The 22510-nt window shown below is 41.2% G+C and overlaps 1 protein-coding gene across 3 annotated transcripts in view; it reads left to right on the top strand.

Annotated features, from left to right (window-relative positions):
* Window positions 1-22510, top strand: part of dgki (diacylglycerol kinase, iota) — a 253041-nt gene that overhangs the window by 154632 nt on the left and 75899 nt on the right. For all 3 annotated transcript variants that reach the window (XM_043708943.1, XM_043708942.1, XM_043708940.1), the window contains exons 16-20: window positions 2074-2129; window positions 10072-10134; window positions 14600-14673; window positions 15532-15643; window positions 16008-16207. In XM_043708943.1, the coding sequence (XP_043564878.1) occupies window positions 2074-2129; window positions 10072-10134; window positions 14600-14673; window positions 15532-15643; window positions 16008-16207 (505 nt within the window). The remainder of the gene's footprint in view (window positions 1-2073; window positions 2130-10071; window positions 10135-14599; window positions 14674-15531; window positions 15644-16007; window positions 16208-22510) is intronic.

The raw sequence follows: 22510 nt of genomic DNA, 5'->3' as shown, positions 1-22510 counted from the left end.
ACTCCAGTGGAGAGCGAGGATGAAAAGATCTTCGCAAGTGGTGGAGCAATTGCATTTCTCATTTCCCAAAGCAGCCGAGGACAAATCTGGTCTGGGCCTGGCGACTTGTCAATCTTAATGTTTGACAAAATTTTCAGCACATCAGCTTCCTCTATCTCTATCCATTCCAGAATGCACACCTGCTCTTCAAAGGTTTCATTCACTACAAAGTTCGTTTCTTTCGTAAAGATAGAAGCAAGAAACTCATTTAGGGTTTCCCCTACCTCCTCAGACTCCACACACAAGTTCCCTATGGTCGGCCCTACTCTTTCTTTGACCATCCTCTTATTCCTCACATATGTGTAAAATGCCTTTGTGTTCTCCCTAATCTGTTCTGCCAAGCCTTTCTCGTGCCCCCTCCTGGCTCTCCTCAGACCATTTTTAAGCTCCTTCCTCGCCTGCCTGTAATCCTCTAGAGCTGAGCTTGACCCTAGCTACCTCCACCTTATGTAAGCTACCTTTTTCCTTTTGACGAGAAGCTCCACCGCCCTCGTCGTCCAAGGTTCCTTTATCTTACCACTTCTTGCCTGTCTCAGAGGGACATATTTATTCATCACTTGCAACAACTGTCCTTTAAACAGAATCCACATGTCTATAATGCCTTTACCAAGGAACAATTGCTCCCAATCCATGCTTCCTAACTCATGTCTAATCGCATCATAGTTTCCTCTTCCCCAATTAAGTATCCTCCCATTTTGCCTAATCCTCTCCTTCTCCATAGCTATGTGGAATGTGAGGCAGTTATGGTCACTATCACCAAAATGCTCTCCCACCATCACCAAAATGCTCTCCCACCACAAGATCTGATACCTGCCCCGGCTCATTTCCGAGCACCAAGTCTAGAATGGCCTCTCCCCTCGTCGGCCTGAACACACCTTACAAAAACAGCTCCATTCAAATCTTCTGCTCGAAGGAGGTTCCAATCAATATTGGGAAAGTTAAAGTCACCCATTACAACAACCCTACTACGTCTACACTTTTCCAAAATCTGCCGACCTATGCTTTCTTCAATCTCCCTCCTGCTATTGGGTGGCCTGTAGTAAACCCCTAATGAGGTGACTGCTCCCTTGCTGTTCCTAATTTTCACCCATACTGACTCGGTAGGCAGATCTTCCTCGACGATTGAAGCTTCTGTAGCTGTGATACCCTCTCTGGTTGGTAGTGCTACACCCCCTCCTCTTTTTCCCCCCTCCCTAGTCTTTTTAAATGCTCTAAACCCTGGAACATCCAGCAACCATTCCTGCCCTGAGAAACCCATGTCTCCTTTATGGCCACAACATCATAGCACCTGGTACTGATCCATGCTCTAAATTCATCACTTTTATTCCTGATACTCCTTGTGTTAAAGCAAACACACTTTAACCGATCCCTTGGTTCCTTCCAGGAAAATCCTTCCCACTAGCTGGTCTACCTCTTGCTATTGCCTCATCAGCATCAACTCTCACCTCCAGTATACAGCTCAGGTTCCCATCCTCCTGCCATACTAGTTCAAACCCTCTCGAACTACTCGAGCAAACCTTCCACCCAGGACATTGGTCCCCTTCCAGTTCAGATGCAACCCGTCCTTCTTGTACAGGTCCTTCTTGCCAGGTGAGTGAAAAATTCATCATGTATATGGTTCAGCTGTGGTCAGAGAAAGAATAGAAATATTAAATACTGATTTCAGAAGACAATATAGTCATTATTGTTTAGAGTCTACAAGAACACAAGAAATGGGAGATTATATAGAAAAATCATAGATCATTCAGCTCATCAAGCCTGCTTTACCATTCAGTGTGACCAGGCTGCGATAAGGACTTCAATTCCATTTTCCTGCTCGCTCACCATATCCTCCAATCCTACAAGCGACCAAAAATCTGTCTATCCTAAACTTAAAAGTACTCAACAATAGAACATTTGCAACCCTTTGGGTCCGAATTCCATCAAATCCATTCCAATCTTCACTGCAGTTGTTTCTCTGTTCATCAGTGTCTAATTGAGAATGTTTGTTTCGATGGCCTTGAGTACTGATTGTATTTTTCCCAATTTTTCTAGAAGCAAATCCAGAACGATTTAACAGTCGATTTAGGAATAAGATGTTTTACGCAGGGGTAAGTGATACCAAATATAAAGTAAACAAATTTACTAGAAAAGCTCCACAATAAAATCTTTATGTTTATGACCACTTTTTTTTACAATTTATTATCCCATGATCCCAAAAAAGATACAGGTTAGGTGCATTGGCTTTGCTAAGTTGTCCGTAGTGTCCAGGGTTGTGCAGGCTAGGTGAGTTATCCATGCTAAATTTGGGGTTACGGGGAGGGGAGAGAGGAGGGGGCTGGGAACTGGGTCTGGGTAAGATGCTGTCCAGAGGGTGAATGCCAACCCAATGGGCCAAATGGCTACTTTCCATGCTAGTGATTGTATGATTCACAAAGCCACAGAAATGAGTAACAGAGGATATCTTTGAAAGTACTTCATTACTGTTTGCTATGGGCAGTCTCTAGTGTATTTTTTCTGCACTACACTAATGACTACATTTCAAAAATTTGCAAATGGCTGTACAACACTTTGGGAAATCCTAAGATCATGAAAGACCCTAAAAATTTGAACCTTGCTTCCTTTCCTTTCTTTCTGTTCTTTCCTTTCTTCTTGGAGTGTGTTACTGGTACAGGTTATTTCAGTCCCTTTGGAATCTGCATGCTAAAATGTTGTATTTCATGGCCAAGAACACCCAGATCCCTCTCTCTGCACTTTTATGGAATCTCTGTCCATTTAAATATTAATCTGTCTTTTCATTCTTCCTACCAAAGTGCAAGACTTCATTTTTCCAACATTAAACTCCATCTGCCATGTTTTCCCATTCTCACAAACTGTTTATATCCCCTTGCATATTCCTTATCTCCTTATTACAATGTGTCCATCTGCCGATTTTTATAGCATCAGCAAATGTCAAAACATTACAATCTGCTCCCTCCTCCAAGTCATTTATATAGATATTAACAAATTGAGGCCCTAGGACTGAGTCATAGAATCATACAACACACAAACAGACCCATCAGTCCAACTTCTCCATGCCAACCAAGTTTCCCAAATTAAAACTAGTCCCACTTGCCTGTGTTTGGCCCATATCCCTCTAAAACTTTCCTACCTGTACCTGCATCTACCATTTCCTCTGACAGTTCATTCCATGTATGAACAACCCTGTTTGAAAGAATTGTCTCTCAGGTCCCTTTTAAATCATTCTCCTCTCACCTTAAAAATATGCCCCCTAGTTTTGAACTCACCCACAATAGGGAAAAGACTTTTGCTATTCACTTTATCTGTGCCACTCATGATTTCTAAACCTCTATAAAGTCATCCATCAATCTCCGATGCTTCAGAGAAAAACTCCCAGCCTCTCTAGCCTCTCCTTACAACTCAAACCCTCCGGTCTTGGCAACATCCTGGTAAATTTTTTCTGAGCCTTCTCAAATTTAATAATGTCCTTCCTGTAGCAGGACTACCAGAACAGTACACTGTACTCCAAAAGTGGTCTCGCCAATGTCCTCTACCTCCTCAGCATGATAGCCAAACTCCTATACTCAAACACCCAAGCAATGAAGGCAAGCATGATAAATGCCTTCTTAACCAGCCTGTGGTGCAACTTTCAAGGAACAATGTACCTGAACCCCTAGGTCTCTCTGTTCAACAATACTACCCGGGGCCCTACCATTAACTGTATATGTACTGCCCTTGTTGGTTTTATCAAATTGAAATACCTCACATTTATCCAAACTAAACTCCATCTGAAATTCCTCAGCCCATTGGCCCAATTGATCAAGATCTAACCTTCTTCACTGTTGACTATACCACCAATTTTGATGTTATCCGCAGACTTAGTAATCATGCCTCCTAAATTCTCATCCAAATTGTTTATGCCAATGACGACAGCAACACAGATCCCTGCAAAACACAGCTGGTCGCATGCCTCCAGTCTGAAAAAGAACCCTCGACCAGTACCTTCCATCTCTTACAGACAAGTCAATTTTGTATCCTGTCGGCAAGCTCTCTCTGATGTCATGTGATCAAACTTTACTAATCTACCTTTACCATCATTAGAGGCTTTACTTAAGTCCATGCAGAAGCATTTACCGCTCTGCCTTCCTTAGTCCTTTTGGATACATCCTCAAAAATTCAATCAAGTTTCTGAGACTCAGTTTGCCACCACAAAGCCATGTTTACTATCCCTAATCAGTCCTTGTCTCTCCAAATGCATGTAAATCCTACCTCTCAGAATCCCCTCCGACAACTTATCCACCACTGATGTCAGACTCACAAGTCTATAGATGCCAGACTTGACTTGCAGCCTTTCTTAAACAAAGGCACAACAATAGCCACCCTCCAATCCTCTGGCACCTCACCCATGGCTATAGATGACACAAATATCTTTGTTAGAGGTCCCATGATCCTTGTGGCACTCTACTAATTATGTCTTTCCATCTCAAAAGAAACCCATTAATCCAGACTTTCTGTTTTCTGTGTTAATCAATCTTCATTCTATGTAAACACTTTGCTCCCAATACTGTGAGCTCTGATCTTGTCAATAAACTTTTATGTGACACCTCATTGACTGCCTTCTGGAAATCCAAATACACCACATTTAATCGTCTCCCTTTTATCACCTGTGTGTTGTACCCTCAAAGAACTCTAGCAAGTTTGCCAAGCATGATTTCCCTTTCACAAAGCCATGTTGACTGTTTGATTGTGTTAAGCTTTTCTGATTGTCTAACTCTTTCTTCCTTACTAATGGATTCTAGCATTTTTCTAATGACAGATGTTAGACTAACAAGCCTATAATTTCCTGCATTTTGTTTCCCTGTCTTGTTGAACACAAGTGTAAATTAGCAGTTTTCCAATCCACTGGACTCCTAATGGACCCAGTGAGTTTTGGAATGTTTTGATCAAAGCCTCCACTATTTCTGCAGCCACTTCATTTAAAATCGTTGGATGTAGGACATCAGGTCCTATGTAATTGCCCTTATTTAAATTGAGCACACTGCTTTGAGACCCAAGTTACTCTCCCTGAAACTGAATTTGAAATTCTACCATGCTGTGATCACTATCCTCTAGAGGATCTTTCATTGCAAGATCTCTTATTACTCCTACTTACGCTAGATCTAAAATAACCTGTTCCTGCATACGTTCTACAATGTACTACTCTTAAGAAACAATTCATGATGCATTGTAGAAATTCATCTATGTTAATCTGAGTTGTCCAGTCAATATGCATATTAAAATCACTCATACTAATTATAGTGCTCTTCTTACACACCTCCATTATTATCTGGTTTATACTTTATCCTACAGTAAAACAAATTTTCAGGGGTCTATAGACAACTCATACCTATGAGTTTTTCCCCTTGCTGTTCCACCCAACTGATCCCACCTCATGATCTATATCACTGCTCAACATTGTACTGATACCTTCCTTTTTACTAATGCTTTTCCACTTCCTTTCCTTTATATGTATTCTTCCAGAAAGTTGAGTACCTTTGACTATTGAGTTCACAGTTTTGGTCACCCTGCAACCACATCTCTGTAATAGCTATCAAGATATTCATTCATTTCTCTTTGTGCCGTCAACTCATCTATATTGTTACAAATATTGATGCATTCAGATAAAGAACCTTAGGCTTTTGCTTTTTGCCATTGCTATTTATTAAGGTTCTAATTTCTTCTGCTTATATTTTCTGCCACTCCCTCTCAAATTTTGATCATTCTTACCCTGTACCTCTCATCTCTCATTTCTTCTTGTTATTTAAAATTTCCCTTCAATTGAACCTGCACTAATTAGTTAAAGTCCTATGTACAGTCCTAGTTATTCAATTCATGAGGACACTTGTCACAGTATGGTTAAAATAAAGCCTGTCCAAGTGGGACAGTTCTCTCTTTTCCCAGTCCTTGTCCCACCTTAATTGGAACCCATTTCTCCCACGCTAATCTTTGAGCCACTCATTTAGATCTTGAATGTTATTTACTCTACCCTCTTGTATCTGGCTCAGGTAGTAATGGAGATTATTATCTTTGTAGTTCTGCTTTTTAATTTAGCTCCAAGCTGCTCGTAATCCCTCAGCAGACCTCTCTCCTAGTCCTAACTACATCATTGGTACCTACGTGGACCAGGATGACTGGATCTTTCCCTTCCCACTCCCAAATTTCTCTCCAACCCAGAAGGAATGTCCTGAACCTTGGTAGTAGGTAGCACTGCCTTCAGGATACTGTCTTTTGCTGAAGAGACCGGTAACTATTCCCGTTAATGTACTATCTCCTATTCCTGCTACATTTTGCTTTTCAGCTCTCACTAGTATAGTGCTTTGATGACAGTGCTGTATTCAGTTCATATGTCATCCCTGGAGATTGTGCTCTCATCTACTTCAGGAAGAAGAATCTCATACCTATTGGACAAGAGCAATGGCTGAGGTTCCTCCAGAGTTAAATTCTGGATTCCTATACCTGCCTCAGTTACATCCTCCATATACTAAATTTTATGTATGTAATCTAAGGGATGTGAATACCTCTTGAAGCACAGTGTTCAGTCACCCCTCTCTGTCTTTCCCTGTTGTGTCAGTACCTGCAGCTCGGATTCCAGTTCATCAACTGAGTTGACATTCCTCAAACAGCCAACGCTTGATGCAGCTCAGATCACTGTAGGTCACAAACATCCACCAGCTCCCACATACTATACTTGCAACACATAGGTTGAAACTTTATTGCTGGAACAGCACAGGAGGTCAGGCAGCATCCAGGGAACAGGAGATTCGACGTTTCGGGCACAGGCCCTTCTTCAGGAAGGGCCTGTGCCCGAACATAGGCACACATAGGCACAACCATCTCTATTCTATTCACACAATTAATTTGGATGTTTGATTACTTTCTAAGTGAATTTCTTAACTTCACCCTTTCGGCTGTAATAGTGTCCCTGATTTAAGCCACTTGGTCAATGAAAAGAGACATGGATTAAGTACCCACCCAACAGTAACCTGTTTTCTGTAACATCATACTTCAGCTCTGACCAGGAGAAGTAGGTTGAAAGGGCTTGATGCAGCTGTTTTTATCTCCTGCCACTACCCTTCTCCTGCAGGTCTGCTATACCAGTCTGCTTCACAGTGATGCTGACTGGCTACACCATTCACTATAGTCCATTCACTTTCCTCATTCAAGCCATTAATATATATTGTAAATCATTGCAACCACTATTTACAGGTTGCCATCCTGAAAATGTCCCTTTATCTGTCCTCTATTAGTTAGTCAATCCTCTATCCATATTAATGGTCTCCACTGCCATGGTCTCTTATCATCTTAACTAGCCTAGTGTTTAGAACCTTATCAAACACTTTCTGAAAATCTAATTATATTGCATCCACTGCTTCCCCATTAATTATCCTGCTTTTGCCATCTCAAAAAATTTCAGTAAACTTATCAGATATAATTTCCCCTTCGTGAAGCCATGCTGACTATGCTTGGTCATATTATGTATATCTAAATGCTCTGCTATTACGTCCTTTAGAATAGTCTAACATTTTCCTAATAACAGACATTAAGTCAACAGGCCTGCAGTACCTGGTTTTGTCTCCTTCCCTTTTTAAGTAAAGGTATTACATTGTAAGTTTTCCAATTCTCTGGGACTTTTCTAAGGATCTAAAGATTTTTAGAAAGCTACTGCTATTGCATCCAGTATTTCTGTAGCTTCTTCATTTAATATCCTAGGATGCATCTGGGACTTAACGGCTTTTAGTTTTCCTATCATTTTATTTCTAGTGATAGTTATTGTATTTATTTCTTCTGCTCTTTTTGCCTGTTGAATATTTAATATAATTGGAAAACTATTGGTGTCTTCTACTGTGAAGACTGATGCAAGTATGTGTTCAGCTACTATGCCATTTCCCAGTTCCCTGTTATTATTTCTCCAGACTCATTCTCTAAGGGGTCTATATTAACTTTGACCTCTCGCTGACTTTTTATATATTTAAAGAAGTTCTTCCTGTCCATCTTGATATTATTTGTAAAAGTATACCATCATAGCTTATCTTCTCCCTCTTTATCAATTTGTTGGTGATCTTTTGTTGGTTTTTAAAAGCTTCCCACTCCTCTGGCTTACCACAGATATTTGCCACATTGCATATTTTCTCTTCTTCCAATATGGTTGGTTTATCCCCTTCCTAGAATCATTTTTCCTCACTAGGATACATCTTCTTTGTGAGCCATGACCTTTTTTTTCCTGAAATATCTACCATTTTTTCAAAACTGTCTTTGCTGCTAAACCTCTTCTCCAGTCCGCTCCAGCCAGCTCTGCCCTCATTTCTTTATAATATCCCTATTTGTACTTATCACAATTGTTTCCGAACAAGGTTTCTCACTCTCAAACTGAATAATAAATTCTATCATGTTATAGTCACTGTTTCTGAGGGGATCTTTTATTCTGACATGTGTATACATCATCAGAATAATGTGAGCTCTGGTTGAATCCACCAAATATTGTTATAGGAGACTGTTCCAAATGCACTTTGAATTCTTCTTCATAGCTACCTCTGCCAATCTGATTGTCCCAACCTACATAAGGATTAAAGTCACCCATGAGTAGTGTGCTTTTTTTTTTAACATTCCCTCATTATCTTTTGTATTATTCTCTGTCCTTTATATAGTTTATGTTAGGGGATGGCCTGTAGATTACTAAAATCTGTGACTTCTTTCTTTTTTATTTCTCACGTCCACCTAATCCAAGATTATTTCTTGCTTATTCCATCCCATACTAACAATGTTGTTCACCGCCCTTTCCTTCCTCTCTGTCCTTTTGAAAAGTCACATACCCGTGAGTACTTAGTTCCCAGCTTTGATCTACTTGTAACCTCTCAGTCTACTTCACTGGGCTGCTGATCTATTGCACACTCATCCCTGTCTGCTTCACAATGTTGGTTGTTACTCCCATCTCCAGTTTCTTCTTTAAAATTCCTGAAGGTGCTGACTGTTGTTGAGGCTTCCATGTTGCAGCATGGGCCCATGGAATATCACGTTGGTCCATTTGGCTCAGTATTGCATCAGGTCCATTGGATCCAGATCTCAGCACAATTAATTCTCACATTCATTCACAGGTTGTGAACATATGTCACAAGATCTGCATTTGTTTCCATCCTTAGTTCCTGAGAAAATCATTAAACACCAATCTTCACATTGGTGTGGAGCTGGAGTCAGACTTGGATAAAAACAGCAGCTTTCCCTCCATACTGGATACTTGCAACAATCCAACAGCTTCCGGCTCCCTTTTACTGAACACGTAGAATAACAAAGTCTTTGCCAGCAGTTTGGACGAGCAATCTAATTAGTACCACTCCATCTCTCTTTTACCTCCTATCCATGCAAATGTTTCTCTTTAAGTATTTACTTCATTCCCTTTTTGAAAGCTACTATTGAATTTGTACCTATTATCCTATTAACCAGTGCATTTCCAATCCAAATTATTTACCTTCATATACTCATAGCGTTGTACAGAACATAAAGAAGCTCTTCAGTTCATTGTATCCATACCAGCTTACAAGCACCTACCTATTCTAATCCCATTTTCCAACACTTAGGCTGTGGCCTTGTACACGTAGCTTTTCAAGTGTTCATCAAATTACTTATTATATATTGTGGTAATTTCCACCTCTAACCATCTATTAGGCAGTGAGTTCCATTTACCCACTACCCTGTGCTATTCGCCAATGTCCATGATGGAATTTAAACACAGATACTCTAGAACTATGGAAAAATCAAGCCTCCAGTTCAGAGGGTCTGGTTTAACTGCCACTTCAAAATAATAGTCATTTTTGCCTCAGCGTTGTGCAACAGCTTTGGTATAGGAAGTAGGAGACTTTCAAACAGGAGGCTCTGGACATTTAGGATGTAACCCTCTGTTCCAGAGTCAATCACTAGCAATGCACAGGTTCTGGCTGTTCAGAGAAAAATAGAGAAGGGACATTGTACTCCTTCCCAGGATGTACTTTGCTTGTTAATGTTTGTGATGTTTTCTTTCAGGCAGCTTTTTCCGACTTTCTGCAGAGAAGCTCTCGAGATTTATCCAAACATGTTAGAGTGGTGGTAAGTTTTATCTCGTACAGTCAGATATTCAGTTGTAAACAAACACATTATGGAGTGTAGAAATTGCTAATTAGGAAAACTGTAATCAATTCTTTTTAGGTGAAATCTCTGCTTTTCAATTTTATCTCTTAAGAAATGGACCCCATGAGATTGATTTGGTTTTGATTTTATGGCCTCATTTATCTGGATTGGAACTTTGAGTGATCTCACACTGCTGCCTCATAGCACCAGGATCCAGGTTCGATTCAAACCTTGAGTGACTGTCTCCACTGACCGTGGAGTTTGCATGGGTTTCCATGTCTGCATGGGTTTCTGCTGCGTGCTGCGGTTTTTCCCACAATCCAAAGATGTGCAGGTTAGGTGGATCGGCCATGCTAATAAAAAAAAATGCACCATAGTGTCTAGGGATGTGGAGGTTAGGTTGGTTGTCCATGGTTAAAAACCCCATGCAATGTTAAAGGGATTTGAGTTTGGCAGTTGTAGATCTAGGTGGGATTCTGTTCAGAGGCTGGTACAGACTCAATAGGCCAAGCAACCCCTTTCTGCATATAGGGATTCTATGATTCTACTCACATCCTGGCCATGAGACTTAAATTCAGGTGTCATACTTAAAAAACTGTACCACTGGAGACAGTCTACTGAACCAAACTGAGAACGGTGTTGTAATAAGCTGCATAGGTAGGGACCTGGAGACAGCTTTCAACAAAGTAGTATGGGTAAGAGGACAAATTTGGGGAGACATAGTAAATTAAACAGCAGAGACAAGGCAAAAGAAAAAAAAAATATGCAAAATGATAAATGACTGTGACAGGAAGAGTAGACAATACAAAATTAAAAGTAAATGAATGGATAATATTCCAGGTTTTTAAAATATTAAAAGAGGACACTTTTAAAGACGCTAAAACGGAATGCACTTAGTATTCAAAATAAATTGGATGAACTAATAGCACAAATAGAAATAAATAAATACGCGATAATCTGATAGTCATTATAGAGACAGTTTCAGGATGACATAGATTGGGATCTGAATATTGAAGGAAGTAGGACATTTAGGAAGGATAGAAAGTTAGGAAAAGATGGAGAGTCAGCTCTTTTAATTAATGATGGTATTAGCAGAATACAGAGGGATGATCTAAATTCAGGAAACCAAGATGTGGAAGCTGTTTGGATAAAGATGAAAAATTGTAAAGGCAAAATGTCACTTATGCTGAAAGTAAGCAGATGATAGTGTGGAGTATATGGGAGAGTAGTGGGAGCTTGTTAGAAAGATACAACAACAATGATAGGGTATTGTGTGTTGAGAGAAGCTGAATTTCCTATTCAATTTTTAAATTTTTTTCGTATTTTACATAGTTAATGTTTAAAGGCAGGAGCTAGGGCCTAAACAATGGTATATAAATTATTCACTGTTGAATGGCTGCAGTTAGTTAATTAAGGGACTTAGTTTGAGATGTAATTGCTGCTCAGCTAACTCTTTAGTTTTAAAATATACAAATATAACATCCAAATCTGACCTAACATGGATTTTGACTTAAACACAGTGCAGGGAGTTTGGTGAGTTCAGGGAATTAAGTGAGGAAGAGTAGTAGATACTCTGTTGCCTTTTCCTTTTAAACTTTTTCATCCTGTGTAGGATTTGGTGTTTACTCTTCTTTTGCACCCATAACTATCCAATTTATAGAAACAGGAGAAGGAGCTGACGGGTGAGTAATTCTACTTTCTACTCTCTATTCTTTAGTTTATAGTATATAGTTGAAATGTAAGCTTAAAGTATAGCAAGGCAGCTTGGCCATGTTGTTTGCCCTTATTGTGGCATGTATAGAGTCATAAACATTTCAAATGGCTTAGAAGAGCACCTGTGCAGGAAGTGTCACAAGTTTTAGAAATCAGGTTTCAGAGCTTGAGCAGCAATTTGAATTACAATGGTGCATCACAAGGCAGAGGAAGACATGACTAACCCTTTTAGAGAGGTGGAACATTGTAGGTTGGGGCATGAGGCAGAGAGAAAATAGGTGATCGCAGAGCAGTCAGGCAGGTAGTGCTGGGTTCTGCACTACCTGCCTGAAATGATTTAGCTTGCTAATTAGATTTCCATTCTAATGCTATCCACAAGAGGTGGAACCAGGAGAATATATTCGAGAGTAGTACTAGGGTGCAGAGAATACTGAGGTAGAAAGATAGCACGAGAATAGATAATAACAAGTTAATAACGAGCATTGGGGTAAGGGAGAAATGAAAGTATTCAAAGTCAGCATTACTATGCACGTATTTGAATGAATGTAGTATATTAAATAATGTAGATGACACCTTTGTCATCACGAAACGCAACAAATTAGAAGAAATCCATAAACACAAATAACATAAATACCGGTATAAACTTCACCAAAGAGGAAGAGAACAACAACAGACTTTCCTTCCTTGACATCACAGAAGAATGAAAAGCCAATGGAGAGCTACAGACCAGCGTCTACAGGAAAGTCACACACGGACCAGATACTCAACTACAGGAGCAATCATCCCAACACCCACTAACTGAGCTATAGCAGGACATATTTAAACAAGCCACAACATACTGCAGCACCCAGGAACTACACAAACCCTAGGAGAAACACCCATACAATGTACTTAGGAACAACAGGTACCTGATAAGCACAGTCTGCCGATTCCTGCACAGCAGACCTAAACAGGAAGACACAACACGCTCAGAGACTCTAGCCACCTTACCATACATCAAAGACATCTCTGAGATGATGACCAGAATACTCCAACCCCTAGGCATCATGGTAGCCCACAAACCTCCCACCAGACTGAAACACCTCCTGATAAATTTAAAAGACCCTGTACCAACAACCAGCAGAATGAATGTCATACACAAAATACCCTACAAGGACTGCAACAAATATTACATTGGACAAACGGGCAGGAAACTGGCTACCAGCATACAGGAGCACTAAGCTAGCCACCAAAAGACATGACCAACTATTCACTGGTATCCATACATACATACATGCATGGGAATTCCTGGAGGCCTGGCATTCAAACCGGAACCCCATTAACAAACTTATCGATTTGGACCCCATTTACCAACTTCTCAGAAACAGAACCGGAAATGATATCACCCACCACAACAGAACAAGGCACATAAATAGCAAGCGGGACAGAACACCCATGCTTCATCGAAGGCTCACTGATGATGTTACCTAGCATGGTGATGAAATATCTGAGACCAAATCTACCAGCTCAGCGAGCAAATTTACAACCTGATCCACAAATCTTCTCCAAAATCACATATTAAGTGAGATTGGGAGTTACAAAAAGATTTACATTTTCAGTCCAACATGAAAGGAGCTACCTAGGGGAATGAGGTGGGCCAAGTAGATCAAGTGTCAGTGGGGGAACATATAAGGTATATTGGTAATTGAATAATTAGGTCTCAAATGATAGTGGATAAATAACAATGGATAATGCAGAGTAAGAATAATTAACTGGTGAAGTGCTGACTTCAATTGGGCAAGAACAAAGGTGGGCTCGGTAAGCTGGAGTCAAAGATTGGACATGAAAAACTGTAGCTGAGCAATAGGCTACCTTCAAAGAAGAGATGGTTTCTAGAAACCTAATTCAGGATAGAATTGACAGTCAGATGGGAATGTGGATTAATTAGGGAGAGACAACATGGATTTCTTAAGGGAAGATGATATTTAACCAACTTGCTGGTGTTATTTGAAGAGGCAACATAGAATGTTGATGAGGATAATAATGTGGTGTTCATGGACATGCAGAAGGAGTTTGATATAGTGTCACACAACAGATTTCTGTTTGAGATCATGGAATAATAGAGTGAGGACCTGTCTCCTCATCCTGCCGACATAAAACTGCTCTGAAGAAAAGCTTAGGATGATGCATTGGCAGACTGAGTTAAGGAGCTGCCTTCATGGAATAAAGGTAAAATTGCCATAGTTCCAGAGGACCATAGGGCTGCTCTGTCATTAGCGGGAGAGATGACTGGTGGTGAGTTAAAGCTGAGAGTCACCATGCTTCAAACAAGGGGTGAAATTGAGAGGGCAGGACCTTCATGCAACCTCAGCTGGTACATGAATTGAATGGGAGTACACTCAAATGAAATTTCTTAGCTTAAAGGACAAGGATGTGCCATTCAGGTTGATCTTAATCAACTAACATTTATATGTATGCATTAACCTGTCCATTCAGCAATCTAAATGGTTATTGTGCAGACCGACATTGCTTTTCATTTGATAAAATTAGGCTATTTATAAATCTATGCTTGCTGTGTAGAATGTGCAATCAATGCATAAAACAATAGGTTCATTGCCTACAGAGTAACATTCTTCCTGTACATGTGTCAACTGCTGATGTAATATTGGATCACTGGCCATGTAGTCAAATACCTTGTGGTGGTGCAATGAAAGCGCAGTCTCCAGGAATAATCTTTTCTCTTTAATTCTAGTGTGATGGTACTGATTTGACACCCAGAATCCAGGATCTGAAATTCCAGTGTATCGTCTTCCTCAACATTCCCAGGTGAGTAAGGAAAATAAATTCCCAAATGCAGGATTAGTTACAGAGCCCCTTGGAGGCATGGCCTTAAGGGATATACAGCTTCATTTGCAGAAATGGAATCCCCAGTGAGTGGGCTGATCTCAGCCAAGGTATTGGAGAGGTTGCCCATTATCTAACAATGCACCTCTTGGAAATCTGTTGGGCTATGAAAGATTGAGATTGATTGTGGTATCTCTGCCTGCCAATGTACACAGTCAAATCCTACACCTATTGGACACATGGCAAGAGCAATTAAAGACAGGATGGTAATGGACCGAACGAAGGAATCATGTCCTAAATTCATGTGGTAGCCCCAGAAACCCCAAACACATCCCCTTAATGGTGATTGAAGAGTTGTTTTTGTGTGCTATATTATTCTGAGAAGATGACTGGCAGGCAACCATACTCTTGACCACAATTTCTAGTCCTTTTTGGCAATGGATTGAAATTGGTGTTACATAAAAAATTCTGCTTCCTCCCCCAGTAGGACTTCAATGCCCTTTCAATCCATAGGAATTTTTGATTCTATGTTTTCTGTGCAAAATATCTAAATAACAACAATGTATTGACATCCTTGTAAATAACAACAACTTTTTTAAAAGCATCATAAAAATGGCACCAGGATGGCTGCATAAATGGGTTTCGACAGATATGGGTCAAATGCTGGCAATTAGCACTTGATTAATTTAAGATATCTGGTTGACATGGATGAGTTGGACCAAAGGGTCTGTTTCTCTGTTGAACAACTCTGACTCAATAACAACAACTTCCATTTACAAGTGACTTCTATACAATGAATTGGAATGAAATGAACACTGGAGTAAGACATATCTATTGCAGGTATTGTGCAGGCACAATGCCTTGGGGTAACCCCGGAGATCATCGAGACTTTGAACCACAGCGGCATGATGATGGATGCATTGAGGTCATTGGCTTTACCATGGCATCTCTGGTGAGTTTTAATTTTGAGATTGCTGAAGCAAGTTTCCCACCCCTGTTTTGCAAGAGGTCAATTTTTAATTGAATTGCAGCAGACTGTTAGATTTAAACCAGCAACAATATTCACATATTCTATTCCAGAAAGATTGTAGACAACTACACACAGATAGACATAGACACACACACACAGATGCTGACAGATAAAAGCACACACAGATGCACACATGCACATGCATACAAACACACACACACATTCATGGACATCGTTGATCATGTATCACTTTAAAGCATGTTTCTGGTTTGACTTTGTGGCCTCTGACTGTAGAGCATTGGTCCCTACTTAAGGAAAATGATAATACTTGTTTTGTTTGTTTCAGGCTGCACTGCAAGTCGGGGGACATGGTGAGCGGCTCCACCAGTGCCGAGAGGTGATTCTCACCACTTACAAGACAATCCCCATGCAGGTGGATGGGGAACCATGCCGGCTAAGCCCATCCGTCATCCGGATCTCACTAAGGAACCAGGCCAATATGGTGCAAAAATGCAAGCGGAGAACCTCCATGCCACTACTGAATGAGTGAGAGCCTCCTACTTCAGTTCTTGGGATTATTTCTATCACTGGGGGTTGGTTAGCTCAGTTGGCAGAATGGCTGGTTTGTAATGAGAAATAATGCTACTGGCCTGAGGTTAATTCCCACACTAGCTGATGTTATCGTGAAGGACTCTCCTTCTTACCCTCTCCTATTGGCTGAGCTTTAGTGACCCTCATGTTAAACCACCCCAGTTGGTTCTCTAATATGAAATCAGTCCTATGGTTTTTTTATCTTGTTTCTGTCATAACTTTTAATTTTTATTGTTTATTCCTTGGAAAATGTTGTGACGTTTCAGTTGGCTAAGAGGGGGTGGTATTGGCATAGTTGTAATGTCACTGGGCCCATGTCTGGGAACTTTGGTTCAAAATCTAGCACCTGAACAGGTGGAGTTTAAATTCAATAAATAAACTTGCAACTGAAAGCTGGCCTTAATAATGGTGACCATGACAACTATCATCGATTGTTGTAAAAATCCATTTGATTCATTAATATCTTTTAGGGAAAGAAATCTGCTGTCCTTTCCTGGTCTCGTCCACAGGTCACTCCAGACTACAGAAGTATGGTTGACTCCTAAAATGCTCTCTGAAATGACCGAGCAAACCATTCAGTTCAAGCGCCAATAGGGGTGATTTTGATTAGATTTGATTTAATTTATTATGTCACATGTACTGAGATGCAGTGAAAGGTATCATTTTGCATGTTATACAGGCAAATTGTACTTTACATAAATATATCATGGTAATAGAACAGAATGCAGAATATAATGTTGACTTTGCTGGCAACATCCCAAGAAAGAATTCTTTAAAAAATTCTATGCGATGAATTGGAATTTTATGACTTACCTCCAATTTCAGAAGAACCAAATTCACTAAAATGGTGTGGAATGCATAAACTGGCTAACCTTATTGGCTGCTAATGAGTCTGATGAGGAAATCAATTGGAATTTTTTTAAAAATCAAGCTAAGAAAATGGGAGACAAAATGGTCAACAGAAGAGAGTATAAAAAGATAAGGCCAAAGTCACTAATCAATTATCTCAAAGAAAAGGAGGTTGTAAACAAAAATATCTCTATTGATTAATAGCATCTTTTGCTCACCAGAACAAGGTGCAAAGAACGCTGAATGGAATGGGTAAAAGGCTAATGGAGAAATAGATTGCTGAACTGGTACTTGTGGGAGGAAGCAAACAAACCTTTTCAGTTATGTGAAGAGTATCGAGTTGCCAATGCCTACTGGGTCATTAATGAAAGCTCAAGGACATGTAACAAAGGACGCGGTGTGTATGGAAGAATTAATACTTTGTTGTCTTCACTCTCAAGGATTATGTTAGATTAGGTTTTAATATGAAACTCTCTTAAATTAGATGACTAAATTGATTTTGAAAGAATTAAAAATTTGCTAAAAAGACTGAGCAGAAGGGCTGGATGTTGCCCACCGAGAGTCTGGGAGATGGGACACCTACTGTGCAAGCCTGTCACTCATGTTTGTCATGTTTCACCACACTTTGGGATGGTTTCTATAAATGGGATGGAACCTAATGAAAAAACAAGGCAGACAAGCCTTTTCTGCTATTCATTATGATAGTCGCTCATCATCCAACACAGTATTTCCACTTTCTCACCATATCCTTTGATCCCTTTAGCTCTAAAAATTGTATCTAACTCCTGCTTTTCTGTTTAACATCACAAATGGTGCTTGAGACAATTGTTTGATTTATTATTGTCACGTACTGAGATACAGTGAGAAGTGTTGTTTTGTGTGCTCAATAGGCAGATACAAAGGGTCGCAGAACAGAGTGCAGAATACAGTGTTATAGCTGCAGAGAAGGTGCAGAGAGAGAGAGAGAGAGTAGATTTAACATTTGAGATGTCTGTTCAAAAGGAGGGAAAGAAGGGCTTGCGTTAAGGGCTTAGATGGGGTAGAATTTTTCAGGGAAGTTTTTCTCAAGCAATATATAGGGAACATCTCAGAGACACCCGCATCAATCAACCAAATCGCCCAGTGGCTCAACATTTCAACTCCCCCTCCCACTCTGCCGAGGATATGGAGGTGCTGGGCCTCCTCCACCGCCGCTCCCTCACCACCAGACGCCTGGAGGAAGAACGCCTCATATTCCGCCTCGGAACACTTCAACCCCAGGGCATCAATGTGGATTTCAACAGTTTCCTCATTTCCCCTTCCCCCACCTCATCCTAGCTTCTAACCTCCAGAAACTCGATCCCCTGACCTGTCCGGACTTGTCCGACCTGCCCAGCTCCTTTTCCACCTATCCACTCCACCCTCTCCTCCCTGACCCATCACCTTCATCTCCTTCCCCACTGACCTATTGTACTCTATGCCACTCTCTCCCCACCCCTACCCTCCTCTAGCTTATCTCTCCATGCTTCAGGCTCTCTGCCTTTATTCCTGATGAAGGGCTTTTGCCCGAAACGTCGATTTTGCCTGTCCTCGGATGCTGCCTGAATTGCTGTGCTCTTCCAGCACCACTAATCCAGAATCTGGTTTCCAGCATCTGCAGTTATTGTTTTTACCTCAACAGTTAATTGGAGTAGTTTTTTTGCAGGCAAAGAGACATCCAGCAAGTGGGAGGCCTTTAAAAGTGAGATACCTGGAGTTCAAGGCCTATATGTCCCTGTGGGGGTGAAACATAAGGTTGACAGGAATAGAGAACCCCGGATGACAAGAGATATTGAGGCTTTGACCAGAAAAAAGAAAGAGCTATGGCTCAGGTACAGGCAGCTGGGATCAAGGGAATCCCTGGAGGTATACAGGGATACAGGAATTTACTGAAGAAGGAAATCAGGAGGGCAAAAAGGGGGCAAGAGATAGCCTTGGCCAAGAAGTTTAGGGTGAATCCAAAGAGGTTCTTTAAGTATATTAAAGGAAAAAGAATAACGAGAGAATAGGACTCCTCAAGGGCCAAAACGGACATTTAAGTGTAGAATTGCAGGAGATGGGCGATATTCTCCATAAATATTTCTCCTCAATGTTTACTGTGGACAAAGACATGAAGACTTGGGGAAGTTAGTGGTGATATCTTGGGACAGCCCATAACACTGTAGAGGAGGTGTTGGATGTATTAGAATGTATGAAGGTGGATAAATCTCCTGGTCCTGACCAGACATATTCAAGATCGCTGCAAAAGGCTAGAGAAGAAATTGCAGCAGCCCTTGCTGATATTTTTGCATTGTCATTAGCAATGGGCAAGGTCCCGTAAGACTGGAGGGTAGCGAATGTTGTGCTGCAAAGGGCTGCAAAGAAAAGCCTGAGAACTATAGACCAGTAAGCCAAACCTCTGTGGTAGGTATGTTACTTGAGAAGGTTCTGAGAGATAAGATATACATGCATCTGGAAAGACAGGGTTTAATTAGGAGTAGTCGGCATGGCTTTGTGCTGACTTTGTTAGAGTTATTTTAATGAAGTGACCAGGAAGGTTGACGAGGGCAGGGTGATAGTTTACATGGATTTTACTAAGGCCTTTGATAAGGTTCCACATGATAGGCTACTCTGGAAGGTTAGATCGCATGGAATCCAGGGGGAACTGGCAAGTTGGATATGCAAATGGCTTGATGGTAGGAAGCAGAGGATAATAGTGGAAGGATGCTTGTCAAACTAGAGGCCTTTAACTAGTGGAGTGCCTCAGGGGTCGGTGCTCGGACCACTGCTGCTTGTTATCCATATCAATGACTTGGATGAGAGTGTACAAGGCGTGATTAGTAAGTTTGCTGATGGCACTAAAATAGGTGGTATTGTGGACAGTGAGGAAGATTATCAGAAATTGCAGCAGACCTTGATCAGTTGGTGAAGTGGCCAAGAAAGGCTAAATGGGGTTTCATATAGATAAGTGTGAGGTCTTGCATTTTGGCAAGTCAAATCAAGGCAGGAGTTTCATGGTAGTGCCTTAAGGAGTGTAGTGAGACAGAGGGACCTTGGAGTTCAAGTGCAAGGCTCTCTGAAAGTGGAGTCTCAGGTATACAGGGTAGTGAAGCAGGTTTTTGGCACACTGGTCATCACCATCAGGGCATTGAGTATAGAAGTTGGGAAGTTATGTTGCAATTATGCAGGACATTGATGAGGCATCACTTGGGAGTATTGTATTCAGTTTTGGCTACCTTGCTATAGGAGGGATGTTATTAAACTGGAAAGAGTGCAGAAAATGTGCGGCACGGTGGCACAGTGGTTAGCACTGCTGCCTCACAGCGCCAGAGACCCGGGTTCAATTCCCGCCTCAGGCAACTGACTGTGTGGAGTTTGCACCGGTTTCCTCCGGGTGCTCCGGTTTCCTCCCACAGTCCAAAAATGTGCAGGTTAGGTGAATTGGCCATGCTAAATTGCCCGTAGTGTTAGGTGAAGGGGTAAATGTAGGGGAATGGGTCTGGGTGGGTTGCGCTTCGGCGGGTCGGTGTGGACTTGTTGGGCCGAAGGGCCTCTTTCCACACTGTAAGTAATGTAAAAAGAAATTTACGGGGATGTTGCCAGGACTCAAGGTCTGAGTTATCGGCAGAGGTTGGATGTGTTAGGACTTTGTTCTTTAGAGTGTAGGAGACTGAAGGGAGATCTCATAGAAGTGTATAAATTATGAGAGGCATGGATAGGGTGAATGCACTCAAGTCTTTTTTCCAGGATTGGGAAACCGAGGACTAGAAGGCATCAGTTTAAGGTTCGAGGAGAAAGAAAAAAGGGAATCTGAGGGGCAACTTTTTTACACAGAGAGGGCTACACACGTGGAATGAGCTACCAGCAGAAGAGGTTAAGGTGGGTGCATTAACGACATTTAAAAGACATTTTGGACAAATACATGGATAGGAAAGGTTTAGAAGGATATGAGCCAAGTGCAGAGAAATGACGTTAGTGTGGATGGATATTTTGGTTGGCATGGACCAGTTTGGGCTGAAGTAGGACTCTATGACTGTGCTGTGGGACTGTATGGCTCTAAGGCTTTGGGCATTAGGATAAGATCTGACAGAGACAGAACCTGTACAGTTGGACTGGATACACGGGGACCAATGTCTTCACAATAAGGTTTGCAAGCTTTACAAGGACGTTTTAACCTGACCCACTTGGTGAATGATTCATAAGTTTGAGTACAATGGTGGTTTTCCATCCTGTCTGGTTTTACTCAGTTGAAGAAGTGAAAAGAGAACAAAACTGAAGTTCCACACAATTTTTCCGATGAGGTAGTCAAAATTTTAAACACATGTATTTCCTCCTCAATCTGACACAGGGAGTCACTTAGTTGCAAACTTCTGACTTAGGAATGCCCGTAATCACAAATCCAAGGGTGTAATTTTAAATATATGATGTATGAACGTTTCCTGTACTCATGAACAGCTGCTTTGTGTTGTCCTGCATTTTGATCTGACTTGTGTACAAATCGACTTGCGGATGGACACTGGAACCTGGGGACTACCTGCACCTCTTCTTTCTTAATTTATTTGCGGGATGTGAAAAACACTTTTTTGGGCCATCCCTGATTGTCCTGGAGAGGCTGGCAGCAAGCTGCCTTCTAGAACCACTGCATTTCTTTAGGGGAAGAAGGATGAGAGTGGGGAGGGGTGGAAGGGTCACCATAATGCTGCTAGGAAGGGTGTTCCAGGAAATTTATATAACATCAGTGAAGGAATAATGATAGTGTTCCTAGTCAGGATAGTGAAAGGGCTTGGAGGGGATCTTGCTGATATTTGTCACCTTGTTTATACTCCCACCTCTGATGTCTGTCCTCTCAATGGGATCCAGGAATGTTGATGGTGTTGTGTTGGACATTATTTATAAGATATGATTCGGAGAGTATGGGAAAGCAAATCTTAGCAGGACTTATACACTTAATGGTAAGGTCCTAGGGAGTGTTGCTGAACAAAGAGACCTTGGAGTGCAGGTTCATAGTTCCTTGAAAGTGGAATCGCAGGTAGATAGGATAGAGAAGAAGGCATTTGGTATGCTTTCCTTTATTGGTCAGAGTATTGAGTACAGGAGTTGGGAGGTCATGTTGCCGCTGTACAGGACATTGGTTAGGCCACTGTTGGAATATTCCGTGCAATTCTGGTCTCCTTTCTATCGGAAAGATGTTGTAAAACTTGAAAGGGTTCAGAAAAGATTTACAAGGATGTTGCCAGGTTGGAGGGATTTGAGCTCCAGGGAGAGGCTGAACAGACTGGGGCTGTTTTCCCTGGAGCGTCGGAGGCTGAGGGGTGACCTTGTAGAGGCTTACAAAATTATGAGGGGCATGGATAGGTTAAATAGACAAAGTCTTTTCCCTGGGGTTGGGGAGTCCAGAACTAGAGGGCATAG

Source organism: Chiloscyllium plagiosum, chromosome 19 (genome assembly GCF_004010195.1).
Source record: "Chiloscyllium plagiosum isolate BGI_BamShark_2017 chromosome 19, ASM401019v2, whole genome shotgun sequence".
In the NCBI taxonomy this organism is placed as follows: Eukaryota; Metazoa; Chordata; class Chondrichthyes; order Orectolobiformes; family Hemiscylliidae; genus Chiloscyllium; species Chiloscyllium plagiosum.
This window is presented reverse-complemented; position numbering and strand designations above follow the sequence as displayed.